Source organism: Etheostoma cragini, chromosome 18 (genome assembly GCF_013103735.1).
Source record: "Etheostoma cragini isolate CJK2018 chromosome 18, CSU_Ecrag_1.0, whole genome shotgun sequence".
NCBI classification, from domain to species: domain Eukaryota; kingdom Metazoa; phylum Chordata; class Actinopteri; order Perciformes; family Percidae; genus Etheostoma; species Etheostoma cragini.
In genome coordinates this window covers 10225713-10244896 of record NC_048424.1, presented here as the reverse complement: position 1 = coordinate 10244896, position 19184 = coordinate 10225713, and the positions used below count along the sequence as shown (strand labels likewise).

Below are 19184 nucleotides of genomic sequence, written 5' to 3'. Positions count from 1 at the left end.
TTGCAAGTGAACACACAGTCTGTTTTTTTTCCGACAACGGCAGCTGCCTGCAGACTGTTACTTCCGATGTTGGAATCCTCTACAGAAAAATAGAGTCACACTTCACACCTCTTAACGTAAGCTGTCGGCATTTTAACCATTGTGTTTAACCAGCTAATAGCTAACCGTAACAATAGCGCCCCATGCAGCGATGCCAGGCACTGACATTTTCTTTCTTATTCGGTCTCGTTACAACTGTCTATGTCAGAAGTGCCCTATTGGCACCGCTTTTCGGTACCCAACCCTACTTGGGTTGCACAGTGCTAGCACTCAGTTGCTGTTTGATCCTCCCCTTGTTCCATCAGTTTTAGGTAACAGTAAATCTGTAATGCTCTCATAAAGCAAACAGGCTGACTTACCACTGTACTCGGTACCTCATCTGTGGCAACCGAGCTTTTATTACGGTGCCAAGTTTTTGACTGAAATCTGTGAGGCTAATTGTTTTCACTTGAACCGTCCCATTCCTAGCCTATGTTAGCTAGGCTATTCTTATAACTGGAAATCAGTTAACAAAACAATTACACATTTTTTTTGTGTTTCTGTACTATACTGTTTTATAAACTTGGAAAATCTGTTGATATTTCAAATAGATGCATACGTTTTATAATATACCTTTCAGTCTGAAAAAAAAATAGTACTAGATTTAAAAATACATTTCCAAATCAAATTTCTAGTATTTTACTCAGGAACTGTATATTTTATGAATTTGCTCATGCAGTTTGTGTATTTGTTCCAGGGCAAGATCACAAAGCTACAGCTGGAGCTGACAGACCTACAAAATGTGGAAGAGTCTCAGTCAGAGGACCTCAGTCCCCTGGTTTGTACAGACATATCAGTGCAGAACAATAATCAGACCTAATGGACTTAAATTGTTCTTATGTCAATATATACAAGAATAAATGGATGATCTCCAAAGAATTCACATTCAAGTCATTCACGTCATTTTTTGCAATAAGCCCAGACGCTCTATGTGAAATGCCGTTGTCACAACTTTAATACAGGAGGAAGATCTTCAGGAGATTGTTGCTAAGATCTCGTCCAAGCGTGCTGAGTACGAAGAGGCACGAACTAAGACGGCTGAGCTGAAGGCGTCCTATGAGAAGGCAGAGCAGGAGTACAAGCAGCACAAAGAGCAGATCAACACAGTCGCTGAGGACGCCGACCCAATCAAGGTAATGCTGTATTCCAACTCCAGATGTTTTGTCATTTCTAATTTTAACTATTCTACTTGTGGAAATACCAAATCCCAACTTGTCAAACTTACAAAACGTTTGTTTTAACATAAGAATGACCTTTAAATTATTACTCACTTACATGAAGGTCTTAACCCAGGGTTACATTTGAGCGTGGTAGAGCATAAGACCAAACTTCAGCTGGCTGATTATTCTCAGCACAGTCTCAGCTGCCCGCAGAAGCCAGCATCCCCCAACTACTTGATGAAGTTCCTATGGTTACTCTTTGTGTGCTGGTCCTTTTCATTTTACTACAGGAGGAGCTGAGTAAGGCTGATCAGGAGGTGATGAAGTGCAAGCATCACAAAAAACACTATGAGGAGAAACGCAGTGCCCATCTCCGCAACATACAGACACTGGAGGGCAATCTGGAAAGCAAGGAGCAGGAACTTAAGGTACGCCAAACAGAGATACACGGGGCAACTTATCACAGGGGCTCATGGCTAAATTCAAAAAATTTAAATCACAAGATGAACAATTTCTTATGATTTTCTTTTTAAACCAGACGGGAAGCTGCCCAGCACTAGCAATATTCCAACAAAGCAATGATTTATTTCTGTTTTGTTTGTTTTTTAGCATTTGAGACCTTGTTTTTCTGGGTACAAATAGCCTTTAAATTCCGAATGTAATAGATTGTGTACATTATAATTTCACTAGCATTGAATGTTAGTAACTGATGATCTCTGTCACACTGCGGTTCAGACATCTGTGGCCAAAGCCACAGAAATCTGTCCAGAGCGCCTGGAAGTACGACGGACAGCCCGGAGTCTGGACAGTGAGATCAACCGGCTCAAGGTTAAGATCACTACCCAGCAGGAACAACAGGGGGACCGGGAGGAGGTCGTGAGGTATGTGACTTAAGAAGCCCTGGTATCTATCAAATGATAAAGTAATGATAAATGTAAGCTATTTCAAAAACAAACTTAATTTTACATTATGAAATGTTTAACATGAAGTGAATTGGCTTTGATATGTTAACCTTCCTCTGTCTTACCTTTCTTCCACTTGTCTTTCTTTCCCATGTCTAGGCAGTATAACGAGGCTCTGGAGAACTACAAGAACATGGCACAGCAAATGAAGAACCTCACCAGCTTCATCAAAAGTCTCAGTAATGTAATGAACCGCAGACTCCAGGTTTACGCTGAGCTCAAGAAGTAAGTTGATAAACTCTTTAATTAAAAAACAAAACAAATCTGTAATTGATTTGTACATACTGTATCTTCCGGTCTCTCTCTATATAGATATAGATAGATAGATCTCTCTCTCTCTTTAAGCTAATTGATTAGCAAAATCAAAAAAGAAACCTGTAAATTGTGAGACCTATCTACTGATTTATTATCACTCTGCCATCCTTCCTTGTTCACTTGATTCCTTTTCATCTAATAGGTTACTCTCCGCCCGCTGTAAATACTACTTTGATAGCATGCTGGCCCAGAGACGCTACACTGGAAGTATGACCTTTGACCACAAGAATGAAACCCTCTCCATTTCAGTAAGAAGAACATTTAAATCAACAGTCAGCAGTTCTTTAGTCTAATTTTCCTTCTAAAAGTGTTACACTGAAGGGTTCTTCAACATCTGTGAACTGTAGGACGTGAGGTTTTTCCAGAATAACTCGAGAGGCAGCCGTTGGCTTTACAGCATGTAGTCTGAAAACAGACTGAACAATCTAGATGCAAGGTTAACGTCTAAATGAGAACAGATTTAATTGTTTCATTGATTGTTTTTACTCATAAAAACGTGAGACATGACTGCTGCAGCTTTTTAGCATGGTTGTATAAACAAAGATTTCTCCTCCACTCGTCTGTAGGTGCAGCCAGGCCAAGGGAACAAGGCTGACTTGAGTGACATGCGCTCTCTGTCCGGAGGCGAGCGCTCCTTCTCCACTGTTTGCTTTGTTCTCTCTCTTTGGGCCATCACAGAGGCGCCTTTCCGCTGTCTTGACGAGTTTGATGTTTACATGGTGATAAGATACAGCTTTTATTGATATTACGAGTTTGTCTGGATAAGACTGTTCACTGCCTTAATTGCATATTGAAATAATTAAAGGGTGTCACAATTTAGGTTTCAAATTGGAAATCAATTAAATAAGCTTTTAATTTTTTATTGTGAAATCAAAAGCAGGATGTGTGATCCCCCTGTAGTTTTTTTTCCCTCTCTCTCTCCACCCACTCCTGCTTGTGACGTCCAAAGAAAAAAAAAAAAAACACAGACTTTACCAATCGTTAGCATACAGCTAAAGACACATTATAATGTTAGCTTACCAACATGGCCACTGCCTGAGTCGGATGACGGAGAAACAACAGAACTGGACAATCTTTAAGTTATGGTGTGGCAGCATTTGGCCTTTCCCGTGTTTTATGTAAACAATGAATAATAAAATGAGAAGGCCTGCAGGACTTAATGATGCATTCAGGTGCACATTGTTAAACTCATTCAAGTGCAATGTAAACGCTGGAAAAACTCAAACTATTGTCAAGTAGCCTACCCTTCTGCCACCTAATTGTGAAACTGGTGAAACCGCTGAATTATTAATAATCATTTCAAAATTATATATTTTTTTATTGAATCAAATCGTGAAAATGTAAACGGAAGTCAAATCGAATCATGGATTAGGAGAATCTGGGCACGCTTCAAGATAATGTCTTGCTTCAAAACATTGAATATGCATCAGAGGGAGAGGAGGAAGTTTGGAGAAAGTTCATTGAAGGGGGTTGACATTACATAAACTGTCTCACCGTCTTTAGCCTTATATATTAAAACACACCTCATGTTTTGTTTTGTTCATTTAGGACATGGTGAATAGGAGGATATCAATGGACATGATGCTGAAGGTGGCTGCTGGTCAGCGCTTCAGGCAGTTCATCTTCCTCACCCCACAGAGCATGAGGTAATCACTGATACATCGGTGTTCATATATTTGTATGCCAAAACTGTTAGACCCCCCCAGATGTGATTTATTGACTTAGTTACTGTATATTTACTTAGTTAATGTTATGAAGTAATCCATTCAGGAGTAAAGCCCATGGGATTTGTATTTTGCTGCTTAGGTTCCTTGGGAAAGACGAGCAGCTAACCTCAGCCTTAACCTCAAATGACACAATTGTCATCTTTGTTGCTTTTCTCCTTCTTGTTTCAGCTCTCTTCCAGAGAGTAAAAACATCAGCATCCTCCGTCTCAGAGATCCAGACCGTGGCAACAACCCACAAAGAAGTCAAGACGAGGACCAATAGTACTGCTAGCTGCTAATTTAACATCAAATAGGTTGATGAGACCAGTAGCAGGTGCCATAACCGCCATCATTTTGTTCAAGAAAGATTCTAGAGTGGTTACTGTCAGTGATTGAAATACACATTTTTCAAAGTTCTGTTTAGTAGGGAGTGTGGAAAATGTTTTGTTCTAAAACACTGAACGCAAGTACCAACAAAATGTTGTAAGCACTGATGTATCGAGGGTACTGGAAAGATGGAAGTATTTGTATATCCACTGCTTAAATAACAGTCATTGTAAGATTTAAATTTTAATAATCATTAAACCAAACAAGTAAAGAGACAAATGTAATGTTGGTGTTTTATATCCATGGAAGCAAATTTCAGGACATTTTCTTCCTTAAGTATGTCTCTAACTGGATGTCATGATTTATGTTCTCTTTTTTTTACCACACTGACAGGACACAGTAAACGAATAATCCTGCTGTTTTCCTCAGCTCATTATTTACTGGATAAAAGGAATTTGGATATGGATCTGCGTTGAAACATTCAATTTGAAACCCATATTAAGGTCACTCTAGTAAGGAGGAAGGACTTGCACCTTTAGGAGCTTTGTGCCAAATCCTTCACACAAGGCAGTCCACTGGAACGCACTTCTACTGTTAATATTTAATGAACACAAAATCTGTTCTTACGGTACTGTAATAGTTTTATTTAGGGCTGGGAAATATATTAAATAACGTTGATATTGTCATATGAACTAGATATCGTCTTAGAGTTTAAATATCATTACATGGTAAGTGTAGTGAATTCTTGGTTTTAAAGGCTACATTACTAGCCTGGGAAAACCCTGATGAACTTCTGGCAAATTTGAGATGTCCTCTCAGTCAGTCTGGCCAAGAGCCCATTCAAGCCCATTTGCAATTTTTTCCAAATTCAGGCACCAATCGCAAGCGTTGAGCTTTTTGTTTACATTCAACATAGCGGCCACTTAAGCGCAGCAACCCGTTTATGCCGCTGTCTTTGCTACGTCACCCGGATTGTTGGTCTGATTGGTGGAAGGACTATCAATGGCGTCCAGAGGCATTTGAGCGGCGTCTGTTGGTGACGCCCCTTTTGAAATGAGCTGTAAATGGACCTTCCCCAGAGTCTGAGAAACAGTCTGGTGTCAACCAGCTTAATATATTACAGTGAAGGGATATGACTGTTCTGCCTGTTCAAATAGTTAGATAGATGGATACTTTATTCATCCCGAAGGAAATTTGTCATTATAAATCCACATTACTGATTATCTAAGATCTAACTGTGAAGATACTTTGTTAAAGCACCAATTAGCAACCTTAGAACATCAATGTGATATTTAGGTATTTGGACAAGAATGCCGTCATCTGATTTTCTCCATATCGTCCAGCCCTAGTTTCACTGTGGTTGAGTTAATATGTGAACCACAATTGTTTTCAACATGGCATTAATCAACCTCAATAAATTTAATAAGATCCATTATTGGGGAAAAAAAACTCATATGAATTTGCTTTGTATGTGAGCTATTTTAATACTGATATCCCCATTTAGATTTTGGAAAAATCAAAAAAACAAAATTGTCTAAAGCTTTAGAGCAAATCACTGAAAGCTCATATTTCTAAAATTAAACTTAAGCCTCTCAGTTAAGATAAAAACTTGCAATTATGATCACATAATTACATCTATATTCTCTTTAGCAACCACATAAAGATAATGAAAGAGTAGTGTCCAGTATACAAGCTACACAGAAGTAAGGTTAATGACCCAAGCAAAAAACATTTTTCAGCCCTGACCGTGAAGAATGCTTTATTACATGCTATTGATAAAATAAACTCTTAAAGCAGGTTGCTTTCAAATTTTGTTGTTGCACAGTTCTTCATACAACATGACACAGCGGCCAGGCAGCATTAAAAACCACTACAGCGCACTGTCGGCAACTGGCAGGTCTCCCAAGGCCAGGAACCTATTGAGTTTGAACTCAAAGTCGATGGGGCGTTCACAGGGAGGCTTGTAGTTCCCTGTCATTGTTGAGCTCAGGTAGGGAATGAGAGCACAGTTCTCTTCAAACAAGGCCAGCTTCTTTTTGTACTTCTGCCGGGTGTAGTCTGTGCTCTTGTGGTTGAAAGCTGTAAAATATGTTAATTGTTATAGAGTTTAAGCAATTCACATATTTATTGTGATAAGGCAACGTTGCCATCTTGCTTTACCTTTCAGATAGAATGCCACATAGAGGAGTGAAGATCTTTGTATACTGAGGAAGGGATATTTAGGTTTCAGACACCCAACAGCTGTCATGGCCTTGATGACTGATACTGCCACACCCTAAAAAATACACACAACTCAAAACAGGGCATATATTGAAGAGGATACAGAAACATAGCTATATCAAATGTTGACATAACATCTGCAGAAAGTGTTGTGTGTGCGTGTGGGTGAGTGAGTGTGCGACCTGCTCCAGGTAGCCCAACGTTGGAAGGGAGGTGAGGGGTACAAGTTCACAAAGAGGAGGAACTTTACTGGGCAGCTTCTGGTCCCAATAGGTTTCAGGAATCCTTGAAAGATAATATATCAACATGTACTTTCACTCAATAGCAAAATATAACTTTATTGAAAGTACTGGGAAGACTTCCAAATACTATGCACGACTGAGTAATCCTTGTGAAAAGAAATCTAACTGAAAAGGATTTCAGAAATATACAAAGAGGGCTCCCCACCTCAAAAACTTGTCCTGTTTCTCCTTTGTCTCAAGAATGTAGATACGTTCTCTATATTCCACTGCGTATTCCATCTTCCCTAGTACCAGGGCTTCATACCTGAGAACAAATAAATCTATGACTAGAGAACTGTCTAGTAAGGTAAAGACTTGCAGACAGAAATGAGAAATTTAACACAGATAAAGCTCTTTTGACATAAAGTATTTGTTCTATTTGTTGGCATGTTGTAGTGGGACATTTGTTTTTGTTTTTAATAATGATTTGCTTTTTAAAATGCACTTCATGAAGTATCTAATCTAGTAAATAGGGCCAAGGACCACCCCTTTCAAGTTACCAAAACTGATAAGTATAATAACTTGTAATTTTCCACTGGTAAATTTAAATCTCTATTACTAACTGAATGCCAATCATGTGTTCACACAGTGTAATGAATAGTGTACCTTTGCTTTCCATCCAGATAAGTGACCGGGCAGAAGCCCTTCATCTCAACTTGCTTTGGGAACTTGTTCTTCACCTGGATCTCAGTGAGCTTTCGGGGCAGCAGCTGGGGGGGTGGGAGGGTGCGCGGGCAGCCAGGAGTCACAAACTGATCAGGAGTACTCAGGAACCGCTGAGGTTGAGAGAGCAACATAAAAACATCACTTTGTCTTTCAGTCAAAGTTAATCAATTCTGAACGTTTTTGTTTTTTTAAAGATTTCATTTGGGCATTTTATACCTTTATTTTTCCATAGGACATAGAGATGAAAACATGAAAGGGGGGGGATGACATGCTGCAAAGGGCCACAAATCGGATTCGGACCGACGCCCGCTGTGTCAAGGAGTTAACCTCTTTCTATGTGCGCCTGCTCTACCAACTGAGCTAACTCGTACATGCAATCTATTCACATGTTAAATCTATTATTATAAATGTAACTTTAAAATGTGTGTATATTGTTTATCCTGCATGATTTCATAGTATCATACATAAATGATATCCACTAGGTAGTTACAGAAATTGTGCACAGAATTTAAAAAGTAGAAAATCTGGTTAATTTGGCTTGGATGTTTTTTCATACTCATTTGTGCATTGAACCATCTGTGTGCTCCAGTGAACTGACCTCTAAATGGTCTTCGCCACACATCTTGTAATACTGTCCTCTGTACTCAGCTGCATGAGTTAAGGCTGCAATTTCTGAGCAGTCCACCAGGTGTTGATGTAGAGCCAGGCAGACAGGGCAGTACTGTCCAAACTCTCCAAGCCGATACTGCAGCTCCTTGGGTGTGATGCACATTCTGTTGATGCATGCTGCTTGCCCTGATGACAAGTAAGGCAATGTTTCAATGAGTACAGTATTTGGCATGTTTCACTTTAGGTGTAAAAAAAACAAACAAAAAAAGACGATCTGAGCTGATGTCTGGAAAAGCTTCTTGTACTTACGGTTGCGCGTCCTCTCCAGGTAGCTGTGGATATATTTCATGCTGATGCTGACCTCCTTTATACTGTTGTTCCAGATCCACCATTTGCTTTTCAAGCCATCGAGCAGGATCCAGTTCTGATATTGTTTTTGGAAGTGTTGCCTCGCATGTTCTATCTCCTGCTTGTAACAGGAATTACGAATGTGGAAGATTGCTGAGCTGTCATGCATCAGGTGAGGCCTGAAGTAGGAGGGGGGGGGCAGGACATATTTTATTACATTAACTTTGATAGTTTGGGATTTTAGCTCTCAGACTTGTGATATGATGTGTATTTCTAGTTGCCATTGATGTGGGTTGTCTCACTTGTTGGGCTTCATCTTGTCCAGGAGACCTCTGGTCAGCACCTCCACTAAGGCCAGCTCCAGCTCCACTACTATCATAGGGATGATGCTCCGAGACGTCATCAGCTCTGTCTGCTTAAGTGTCTTTGGAAAGCCGTCCAACACGTACCTGGGATGACAATAAATATTGTCTTCACATACATCCTCAAGCAGGAATAAGTACAGCATGTGCAGATGTCTTGACAGTCAGAGTTCCAAGATGCTCCTCTTTTAGGATTGCTCTGTTGATGCTTTGAAATTCTGTCTGGATTTCACACTTTCTGGCCGGATGTCCCGTTACCTTACGCTTTCAATTGGAATTTTAAACTCTGGTCGATTTCTGAGACAGCTAACTAGACTATCTGTCCAATCTGACTTTTCTGTTGCATGACTAAAACTACTTTTGAACATACACATGTTCCACCAAAACAAGTTCCTTCCTGAAGCCATTTTGAATCAGGGCTTTATACCTGAGACAAGTAAATGTTCGGTGTCTAGAGAACTATCTAATATGGTACCATGGCTCTGACCGGTAATATGATTGGTTTAAAGAAATGCCAATAAACCAGAGCACAGCATTCTCCTATCTTGTAATGTTGTGTGGACTAGCCAGACCGTCCTCGCAGCGCTGTGGAGAAAGTCTGGCAAAGCCAGACTAGAGTAAGTAAAAAGTCTTTGTCTTGAAACCAAAAATTTATTTCAAGGTAAAAATCTAATAACTCTAAATGGAACACACAGCCCAGCTTACCCTCGAGTGCTGCAGATCGAGCTCATGAGTGCCACCTCCAGACACTGAATGGCCAGTTCATCAGGAACAACGAGTCCCTGGGAGAGATGCTTTTTCATCTGGACAGCCAGATCAGTGTGCTCATAATTGTTAAGCACCGTCCGCATAGCGCCGCCAATGGACAGACAGGCCAAGCCATATTTCTGAGCAAACATCTGTGCCACTGGAGAGTTAAAGCAAAGGGAGAGAAATGCAGAATGTTAATAATAGAAAGAAGAGAGACATATATGATTTTTGAAAGACTTGTTTTCCATGTGCCTTGAGTCTTACCAGTGGTTTTTCCAGATTTGGGTGGTCCAACAACAGCCATTTTAACAGGAAGGGACAGGGTGGGCTTTGGCTGCCTAAGGTACTTCAAGGGGTTCAGCATAAATGTGTTACGGTTCTCCTTAGTTGCAAAAAAGTAGATAAACTGATGGAAGATTAGGGGATATGTGGTATTGAGGGGCCACTGCAGAGGCTGGATCAAATCTCTCTCTTTGTAGTGCTGTAGAAGGGGGACATTTTGCTGATTAGTTCTGCTGATTAACATGTCAGCACAAAAGAGTAAAGGTGTACTAGTATTTGAAATTCAAATTGTGGCCTCATCCCACAGGTGCTTAAAAAGACACAGGGGCCATTCCTGAATGACGCCTACCTTTATGGGGTCCCAGCAGCCAAAGGCGCTGTGGAGCTTATAAGAAGAGAGCAGTAGCTTATGTGCCAGGCTGTATGAGATGGGTTGGCATTTTTGGAAGAGTGACTCCCTGTTGGTCGCCAGGGGCTGGATTTTCTGTAGCAACTTCTGCTGAACGATCCGGAGCTTGCGAGATGCCCTGATTGACACTGTGGATATGTTTAGTTCACTCAGGAGCTCCTGATGATAGAACAGCACAAAGCAGAATTCATGAGCACACATACATTATGGTGAGCACGTCAAGTCACATTAGGTTGATCTAAGAACCAACTTATGTTTCTGTAAAGTCAAAGGATGTCAGAATGTAAAACGTTTGTAAAAATTAACCGGAGTCGTAGTGTCTAATGTTGACAATTTGTTTAAAGTAGTACCTTGTTTGTTATGGCTTAGACTGTTGTAGTAAATCTTATATGGATTATTTAACTCTCCTGACTGTCCTTGAAGCAAATATTAAATAATAGCAGAAATGGGTGAGGGAAGCAAATACGTATGTCTGGCTACTTATTTGCCTTCTTTGGGTTTTGTGTCTTTGTACCATAACTGTAACAAGGCTGTTTTCATCAGTCACATAACGCTCTGCAATCTCCATCTCCAGCCTCTCAGACGCCGCATCCTCATTCTCTTTATTCTCCATGTCTTTATCCTCTTCTAGAGGAAACTCTTCCTCCAGCGTAGCCTCTATCTCTTCCTCTATGTTGCCTGCAGTTTCATCATCTTCATCATCTTCTTCATCCTCAAGATTTCTAAGCTGATGAGTTGAAATTTGGAGGGAGAGGCATTAAGCAGTGTTGCAGAAAGGATGACGGTGTGGTTGGAATGAGTTTGCTTACTTTGGCTGCCTTCGTGAGTTCAGCCCTTCTCTCAGCAATGCTGTTCTCCTGTACCAAAGAGATATTAGCTGTACTTGTGTCAGATACTCACACAATATGTAGACATTGTCAGGATAGACATGCATGTAATAAAGTTGGCAGAGAATTATTCTACCAAGTTGTCACTTGCTTACCCGGTTCTGCTTACGTAGATCATAAAGGAGGTTTAGCTGCGCTTCACGGCGGTTGTGGCGCTCACGCCACTTCTCCAGGTATGTCGGCAACAGACGCTTCTGAACGTCTGTGACATCCACCACCAAATGTACCACAGTGTCAGGGAAAAGCTGTCGCTGCAACATGTACTGCACCTCATCGGGATTTTGAGGGAAGCCCTCCAAAATAAAACCTGTAGACCTACAAGGTGGAGAATATTAGGGTTAACAAATACCTTGTGTTGTCAGGTGCACAAAAAACTTACTACATGTAGGCAATGTACACAAGGTTTAAAATATAGAAGTGTAAGCATGTGAAAGGTGTGATGTCTGGATTTTTAAGTGAAAGTAAAAGAAGCAGGAAAACAAGCATGATAGATGAAGAGATGTATAAAGATTTATCAAAGAAAACTTTTCAAAATTGTATGAAGTACAAAATTCACCCTCTTGTGTGTGTGTCTGTGTTTGCGTGTAACTACATGTATGGTTCCTGATTCCAGTATGGTGCGATAATCATATCCAGGATCTCTGGGGTAAGTGGATCTCCGTCAGACAGGTATGCTTTGATGGCCATTTCCTCATCAGTCAGGACCACTTCCTGCTGTAGACACAGAGTAGCATATGCACAGTATTTCAGTCTCAAAATATCATAATTCTTTAACATTCTTGTAATTCTTGTCTTTGATCTTGCTATAGAAAAAGTGAATTGAAGCTGACCTCCGTGTCATTCGGCTTGTCGGAGTTCTCCTCCATCTTCCCCTCGTCCCCCCCCCTGGCTTCCTCTATCAGAGCCTCCAAGTCCTCAGCGGACTCCTCTGGAGACTCCACCTCATCAGAATAAGGTACCTGCCCCTTTGTCTTGGCCATAATGAGCATTTGGAGTTGCTCCCTGAACTGAATATGGAAAATGCCCAGCTGTTGGGCTAGCCATTCACCCTGTGAGGTCTTGCCTGACCCTCGGGTGCCAAGCAAAAAGAGCCGCAGGGCAGGAGGCTTGGATAGAAGAAGATAGAAGAAAATGAATAGGTATTTTGCCTTATTTACAGTGACTTTTTCTTATGTTAGTTTGTACCTTAAGAGGCCCAGTCTGTGCAACAAAATGTGCAGGGTTTTGAAGGAATGAGTCCTGGGCTGCTTGGCTCGAGAAATAGAAGGTCTTCTCCCGGTACTTGGCTGCAATTTCACTCGTACAGGGCCAGAGGACGTTATGGTTTTTAAAGGCCACAGGGCAGAAATGATGGGTATCACCTAATTCTCTCTTGGTTGTTGCGTCCCCCTGCTGTCATTGAGAGGAAGGAGATGCTGTTAAAGGTTCGTTTATATTTTTATATGACAACAAAGTAGTAAGACGGGCCTCCATCTTCAGCATCTTCAATTATATATATGATTATATACTTGTTGTTTATAAAGTCAAAAAATACTTTTTGTTTTGTTTTATTATTTTGGGGGGCTTTTTCACCTTTATTTTGATAGGACAACTAGATAAAAGGGGAGAGGAAGGGGAAGACATGCAGGAAATCATCACATGTCAGATTTGATCTCTTAGCCTCTGCATAGAGGCAATAACCTCTCAGTATAGGTGCGCCTGCTCTACCCACTGAGCCAACCCAGCCACCAAAAAAAAAGACTTTTTTACTGACTTCTTCCTCCTCAGCTGCGTCATTTTCACTGGTGTCGTCCTCGGCTCTCTCCAGCTCAGCTAAGGCCTCCATATCCTCCGCCTCCTTGTCCAGGTCTGTTGCTGTCAGTTCCCAGGACACATACTGAAAGGGTTCTAAAGATCAAGCATGTAAACCAAAACATTTGTCATAAGCCATTTTGTGAATCATAATTATAGTTATAATAAATTGAATTAAAACCTGATTGTTCATTCTGACCAACATGCAGTTTGTGGTGTTAAAGAATTCAAGTTGGGATTGATACAAAGGGTTACACTCACTCTCCATGTAAAGGACCATCTGTTTAAGCAGGTCTTCAGGGCTTTGGTTGCCAATCTTCAGTACTGAGTGTGGGACAGTTAAAGCAGACTGCATTTGGTCCCATTCGTACACAAACTGTTGCAGTTGGAGTTTATAGTCATCCATCTCCGGGCCGTCTGGATAACCCAAGTCCAAATGATCAGGTAGTACCACAGCTGGAGCAACACAGAAGTGAGAAGCAGATGGCAGTCCAGAGTTTGAGATGGAGGGAAAATGATAAATTTAATGCTGCTTTTTTGGTACTTACATACATTATAGTGTGTTAATTCAGAAATGTATGTGGGATTTGAAACAACAGAATTATATCACAATGTCTTACCTTCCTTTTCAATGATGGCGGGATGCAGGAGACTAGTGGTGTCAGACTGTTCAAGATTTTCTACAAAAGACATCGATGAATGCTTTAAAAACAGTGCTGGTCAAATTCTACAGGATCAGGGATTTAGGCTGACAGTTGGTACCTTCAATCTCTTCAGCAACTGGCTCTAGCTTTGTTTGCAGCTCTGCTGGCTCTGCCTCTACCTCTGATTTCGGTTCATTCTGCTTTCTAAAATAGAGAGAAATCAAGCATAAGAACAAACGCTCCATAAATAATCAATTCCAGATATAACAACCCATAAGATTTGACAGCAACACTGCACCTCCACTCACATGACTAGTTTCTCCTTCTCAGATTGTTCTTTCTGCAACCTCTTGCTTACTGCTTTGTCCACGCTCTCCTTGTTCATCTCATACACTCTCTTCAAAACTGTTCAACACATTTAAATGCAATGATACATGATCACTGTCAGAACTCAAATACCGACTTGACTCTATATACTCTATATAAAACAAACAACTGTGTCTCGTACCTTCATTGCTATCACTGTCTTTGAGACAGAAGAGGGTGTCTGGCATAATTCCAGCTTGCTGTAAGGCTTTCATTTGGGAAAGGTTCTTGGGAAAGTTGTCTAGCACCCAGCCAGTTTTGACATCTGCATCAGTGTCAGCCTCTTCAATCTGTTACATCACAATTAGTAAGCAACACCCCTGCAAACTGTTTATAAATGTACTGTACTCTAATCTAAATAGGGGTTCATTCATTTGGTTTATCTTCCAACTAATCATGTTTACTGTACATGATAAATGGCAACATTTATGTTAAGTAGACTTTCTCTCAAAAATACATTCATTACATTTCCACTAACAGTCACAACAAAAACGTAGTTTTTTTTATTGGGTTTGCAGTGTAAATGCATCTGAACATACCTCTTTTACACGCTTCTCCAGTACCTCAGCATACAGGCCGAAGGGAGATGTGCTCTGATGTTTGGCCTCTTCTAGCGCAGTGAGCACCATGGTTTGTACCTCTGGATGATCCTCTGTCACTGAGAACAGCAGAAAACATTTGCACACAAATACAGTGTATGCTGCCACATAATCTCGACTCACACTGAGCTCCAAAACTTTGGGCCAGAATAGCATTTGTGATGTGTATAGAACGTGTAAAAAAAAAAAAAAAAAGATCCATGTCTGTTTATCTGCATGTGTGTTTGCGTCAGATAGAGAGACTGTTTTTACGTCTTACCTTCTACAGAATTGGTTTCATCTGATGAAATAAAAAAGTATCAGAAAATGAATTCTGTGTGTGACAGTATACATCAAATAATGCTGTTTACTACATGGAATTTCAAAGGGCTGTGGGATGTAACCTTATTTGTTAATAGAACAGTTAGCTATGGCACATTGTGTCACAGTTAGCTTAAAAAAATATTTTTGTTGTCTCTTGCTATGTATACAATACAACTGTACAGGTTCAGGTTACTTTATTGGTACCCATGGGTATATCTAAGAGGGAGGACATCCTTAAAAAGTGATCGTGAACATCATTTTTATTTATTTATGATTTATTTTATAGTGACAGATGCAGTAGATAAACTAAAGACTGCTGGCCCATCATCCTCGTCATTATCATCATCATCATCATCATGATCATCATTAACAACAAAACTCAACTTACCTGAATTCTCGCTGACATCCTTCTCCATCTTCATCTTGTTTTTCTCTATAGCGACCTGTGTTATCTCCTCTTTGATTTTGTCAAGCCTCTCCTGCTCAAGCTTTTCCAGAACCGGCTGCACCAGTACCTCCATATCAAGCACCAATGCATTGTAGTGCTGAGCCAGAAGCTTACATAGAGTGCTCTTCCCTGCCTGTGGAGGTCCAATGATGGAAACTCTGCAAGGGAGCCTGGGCATCGGAGGAAGTAAGTACCGTCGTGGGTTTGTGAAAAACTTCTGGCAGGCCTCCTGAGATGAGAGGATGTACAGTTTGTCCTGGAAGCTGCACAGGGGGTTGAAATGAGAGATTGTTGACATTTTAACCCAGTTTCCTTTGAAGCTATTGAATAGATTCCTCACCTGGCCACAGCCTACAAAAGATCACTCACCCCACACATAATTCAGGGTTGCCTGGAATGACCTGGCCCTCCCTAAGAGCTACAGGGCAAGTTCGGCCCCAGCGGCTCCTTTTCCAATTAAAGCTGGGAGCCACTGTCCTGGAGGAGGACATGACTCTCATTAGGTCCTCCTGGAAAAGAAATGGACTCAGGATTGAACTACTTCTAGTTAAATTGAGAGTTGATTTAGTGGAGGGAGTGTGTTTAAAATGCCTGTTAGTGGATCATTTAAAAAACTTGAATACTGTGTTTATTTGTAAATAAAATATGAATAAGGTCAATAACGGCAGACCGTGTCAATGTCTTCTGGCAATTCTTCATCATCAGTCTGGTGGAGGAGGAGTGGAATGGAGACACGCTTTATTGCCATGGATCCAAGACGGGACATTACAGACTAGAGACAAAACAATCAACAAAATAAAGTCAGCCCACAGATTACAAAGGTAGTTGAACATGCATATTCATGCACACACACATTCACGCACGAACGCACACACACACACACACACACATACAAAAACACACAGATGCAGCACTGTTGTTTCACACCAGCACCAGACTAACATACTATGGTGACAAAATCCATTTAACAGCATATTGTATGCAACATTTTATTGTTTATTATCTTGTTTGTAAGACTGTAGCATTTCTTTTCTGCAGAAAGTTCATTAATCCCTCGTACCAAGTGAAGCTCTTCAGGTGTTCTGTTTCCGTCCAACTCCAACAGGTAGAGGGGGTTGTGTTCTGTCATGTAGTCCTGAAAAAATATTACTTACGTCAAGGTGGAAATTATTGAACCCATCTGATATAATTTAGAACATCATATTAACGTGGATCTTTAGATCAGGTTGTGTTCAGACCTTCTCTTTGTTAGCAGTTACAGTGTACAGATGAGCTTTTATGATATGACACAAACGCAACAACTCTGACGGCACTCTTGTGTGTAAGAAAAATCACCCTGATTTCCCCATCAAAGCTGTTTGAAATGTATCATGATCCAAAGACAAAAAATGTATATTGTGTAAAAAATATGACTTCATTTCAAATGATTTGCCCAACTGACAGCTGCATTATGTGTGGGTAGTTTAAAGCCCTGGGTAACTCACCTCCAGTGGTCTGAGCATGATGTTCTTGTACATGGTGAGTCTAGAAAAAGCAATTCTGGCCAAATTTTCTGGTGTCCACACCATCTGGTCAATAATATTTTTTTGGAGTTCTTTTTCCCCAACCTGCAAGAAAAGCAAAACAAAAGAATTAACAAAATTAGAATGAAAAAAGTCCAAATAATACAACATAATGAAATTGGGGAATGCAGGAAATTATCATCACCATCATCATATTATTATTATTTTTATTATTATTATACAAAACCAAATTAATGTAACACCAAAGGTTAAAACCAGTGGCCAAAGGTGTTTTCTCTCAACCTTACCTGCTCCTCCTGCTCCTCCTCCTCCTCCTCCTCATCCTCCACTTCCTGGTCCTTGTTCTCTTTCTTCTTGTTAAACACCTCCTCACGCGTCCACTGATCCCTGTTGTACAGCTGCCCTGTCTCTGGGTGCTGCTTCAGACCTGACAGCCGGTGGACCAGGTCCTTGTCTGGACACTGGTGGAAGATGGAAGGGTTGAGTTCTCAGATGTAAAAAACCTTTGTCAGAATATGAGCTTTCAACTTCCAAATACTTAAAAGGTTATTTTAAAATTAAAAGATAATGCTTGAATCAATTGTTGCATGATGACGTGCACAACTCTAAATAGTGGATAACCTTTATGTTGATGATGAAATCAGGTGTTAGTTTGAAGTTTTTGATCAGCTCAAGCTGCTCATGAATCTTCAGACACTCTTCTGATAGGAACGGTAGGCAGCTCAGTACATACCCTGCACCACAACATGTGTTATCAAGTGAAAGCAGTGGCTTGCTGACATACTGGTGTTTTGAATGACAATTACAATTTACCGTAGTGCTCCACATGGTGTGAGTTAAGCTTGGCAAGAATCAGCTGGAGCACCAATTCTTCTGGTATACTTCTTCCCTCAGATAAGATATTCAAGATCTAAAGTGGTCAGAGCAATTTATACACCATAAGAAATGTATACATAGCGTAAATATGGAAAACATGACATTAATGGGACATTCAACCTTTCTGTTCTATTACACAGGTAATTATACTCACCTCTTCACCTTGCTTTGTTTTATTATCAATGTGTGTGTTGAGCAGATCTGTATCTGAAATATTACAAAAGATGATAAATATATTTCTGAATTATGTTGGTACGAAGATCAGAAATACAGCAAATTGAACTTACCATCAATTAGGATACACTTCCAGGACTCTGCAATGTTTTTGGCCAAGGTAGATTTGCCAACACCCTGTCACAAAAATTGATCGGAATTGATTCAGTGAAGTCAGTCATTGGGTTATATGACATGGAACGTAGAAGAAACTAAATGCCAGTGTTTTGATGTGATGTGGTTGTTGGCCTAGGTGCAAATGTGTTCTCCTAAATCTTCACCTTTATCCGAGGAAGACCATATGGATGTGTGTGTACCTCGTATCCATTTCTGATTGTGTCTTGTTATGCGCATGTTTGAGTGTGCCTGTGCCTGTGTGTGTGTGTGTGTGTGTGTGTGTGTAATTACCGGTCTTCCAACTATAATGAAGCAGGTGGGTTTGGCAAGAAGACTCTCTCTCTCAGCATCATCTTCTATTAGATTGTCCACGTACCGGTCCACTAAGCGTATATTACATTTTAATGAACAGAGAGAATCAAAAGTCATAAAAGAGAGTATCAAACTGTCAGTTACTTTTAACGTTAACGTTAATCTGGCAATGTACCTATTCGGCCGTTTCTTATAAAATGTAATACAATATAAATAAAAGCAATAAAATACAAGTTTGACTACAGGTAATTGCTGTCATAATTCGACGGAAATGTTCCTACCGTCGTTAGTTTGGGTCATTCTTATATATTTTCTCCTCTTATCTTTCCCCCGTTTAAACTTTTATTAACCTGTGTTAACACCAAGCTAACTTACGTTAGCTAACCAAGGTTAGCTAAATGTCACCATAGCAACTCACAAACAAACGGGGGTAGGTTTACCAGAGCCCGCAACAGTCTCTGGTTTCACCATAGACTGTTATAATAATAATAATAATAATAATAATAATAATAATAATAATAATAATAATAATAATAATAATAATAATAATAATAATAATAATAATATACAGTCTATGGGTTTTACTTAGCTATAGCTTGAAAGATAGAAGCCGCGTTAAGCATATAGATA

The 19184-nt window shown here is 40.2% G+C and overlaps 2 protein-coding genes across 9 annotated transcripts in view; one reads left to right on the top strand and one right to left on the bottom strand.

The window, feature by feature from the left end:
* si:dkey-119f1.1 (uncharacterized protein LOC557127 homolog) overlaps positions 1–9197 on the top strand; it is a 19507-nt gene extending 10310 nt beyond the window's left edge. For 3 of the 4 annotated variants that reach the window (XM_034900076.1, XM_034900077.1, XM_034900078.1), the window contains exons 19-27: positions 776–856; positions 1041–1211; positions 1529–1666; positions 1974–2119; positions 2300–2425; positions 2658–2763; positions 3082–3234; positions 4064–4161; positions 4411–4943. In XM_034900076.1, coding sequence (XP_034755967.1) covers positions 776–856; positions 1041–1211; positions 1529–1666; positions 1974–2119; positions 2300–2425; positions 2658–2763; positions 3082–3234; positions 4064–4161; positions 4411–4504 — 1113 coding nt within the window. In that variant the 3' untranslated portion in view covers positions 4505–4943. Of the gene's footprint in view, positions 1–775; positions 857–1040; positions 1212–1528; positions 1667–1973; positions 2120–2299; positions 2426–2657; positions 2764–3081; positions 3235–4063; positions 4162–4410; positions 4944–9186 lie in introns of those variants that run through there. The other variant, XR_004660402.1, reaches the window with a different exon arrangement.
* ak9 (adenylate kinase 9) lies at positions 6291–19184 on the bottom strand. 5 transcript variants are annotated; one of them, XM_034900074.1, is made up of 37 exons: positions 18836–19184; positions 18534–18625; positions 18200–18263; positions 18067–18119; positions 17850–17946; positions 17658–17770; positions 17333–17497; positions 16998–17120; positions 16574–16648; positions 16184–16285; positions 15883–16022; positions 15454–15776; positions 15022–15042; positions 14703–14821; positions 14306–14453; positions 14106–14202; positions 13916–14001; positions 13774–13833; positions 13415–13609; positions 13116–13249; positions 12548–12754; positions 12193–12468; positions 11955–12076; positions 11458–11677; positions 11276–11332; positions 10990–11202; positions 10416–10634; positions 10049–10265; positions 9740–9941; positions 8975–9121; positions 8634–8851; positions 8314–8510; positions 7656–7825; positions 7216–7314; positions 6951–7053; positions 6709–6823; positions 6291–6627 (listed from the first exon to the last, which is right to left on the bottom strand). In XM_034900074.1, exons 1-37 carry the CDS (start codon positions 18852–18854, stop codon positions 6419–6421), a joined length of 5217 nt encoding a protein of 1738 aa, XP_034755965.1. In that variant the 5' UTR covers positions 18855–19184; the 3' UTR covers positions 6291–6418. The 5 variants fall into 5 exon arrangements, with proteins under 5 accessions (XP_034755965.1, XP_034755966.1, XP_034755962.1 ...); XM_034900075.1 differs by lacking the exon at positions 18067–18119; XM_034900071.1 differs by lacking the exon at positions 18836–19184 and having other exon boundaries at positions 18534–18686.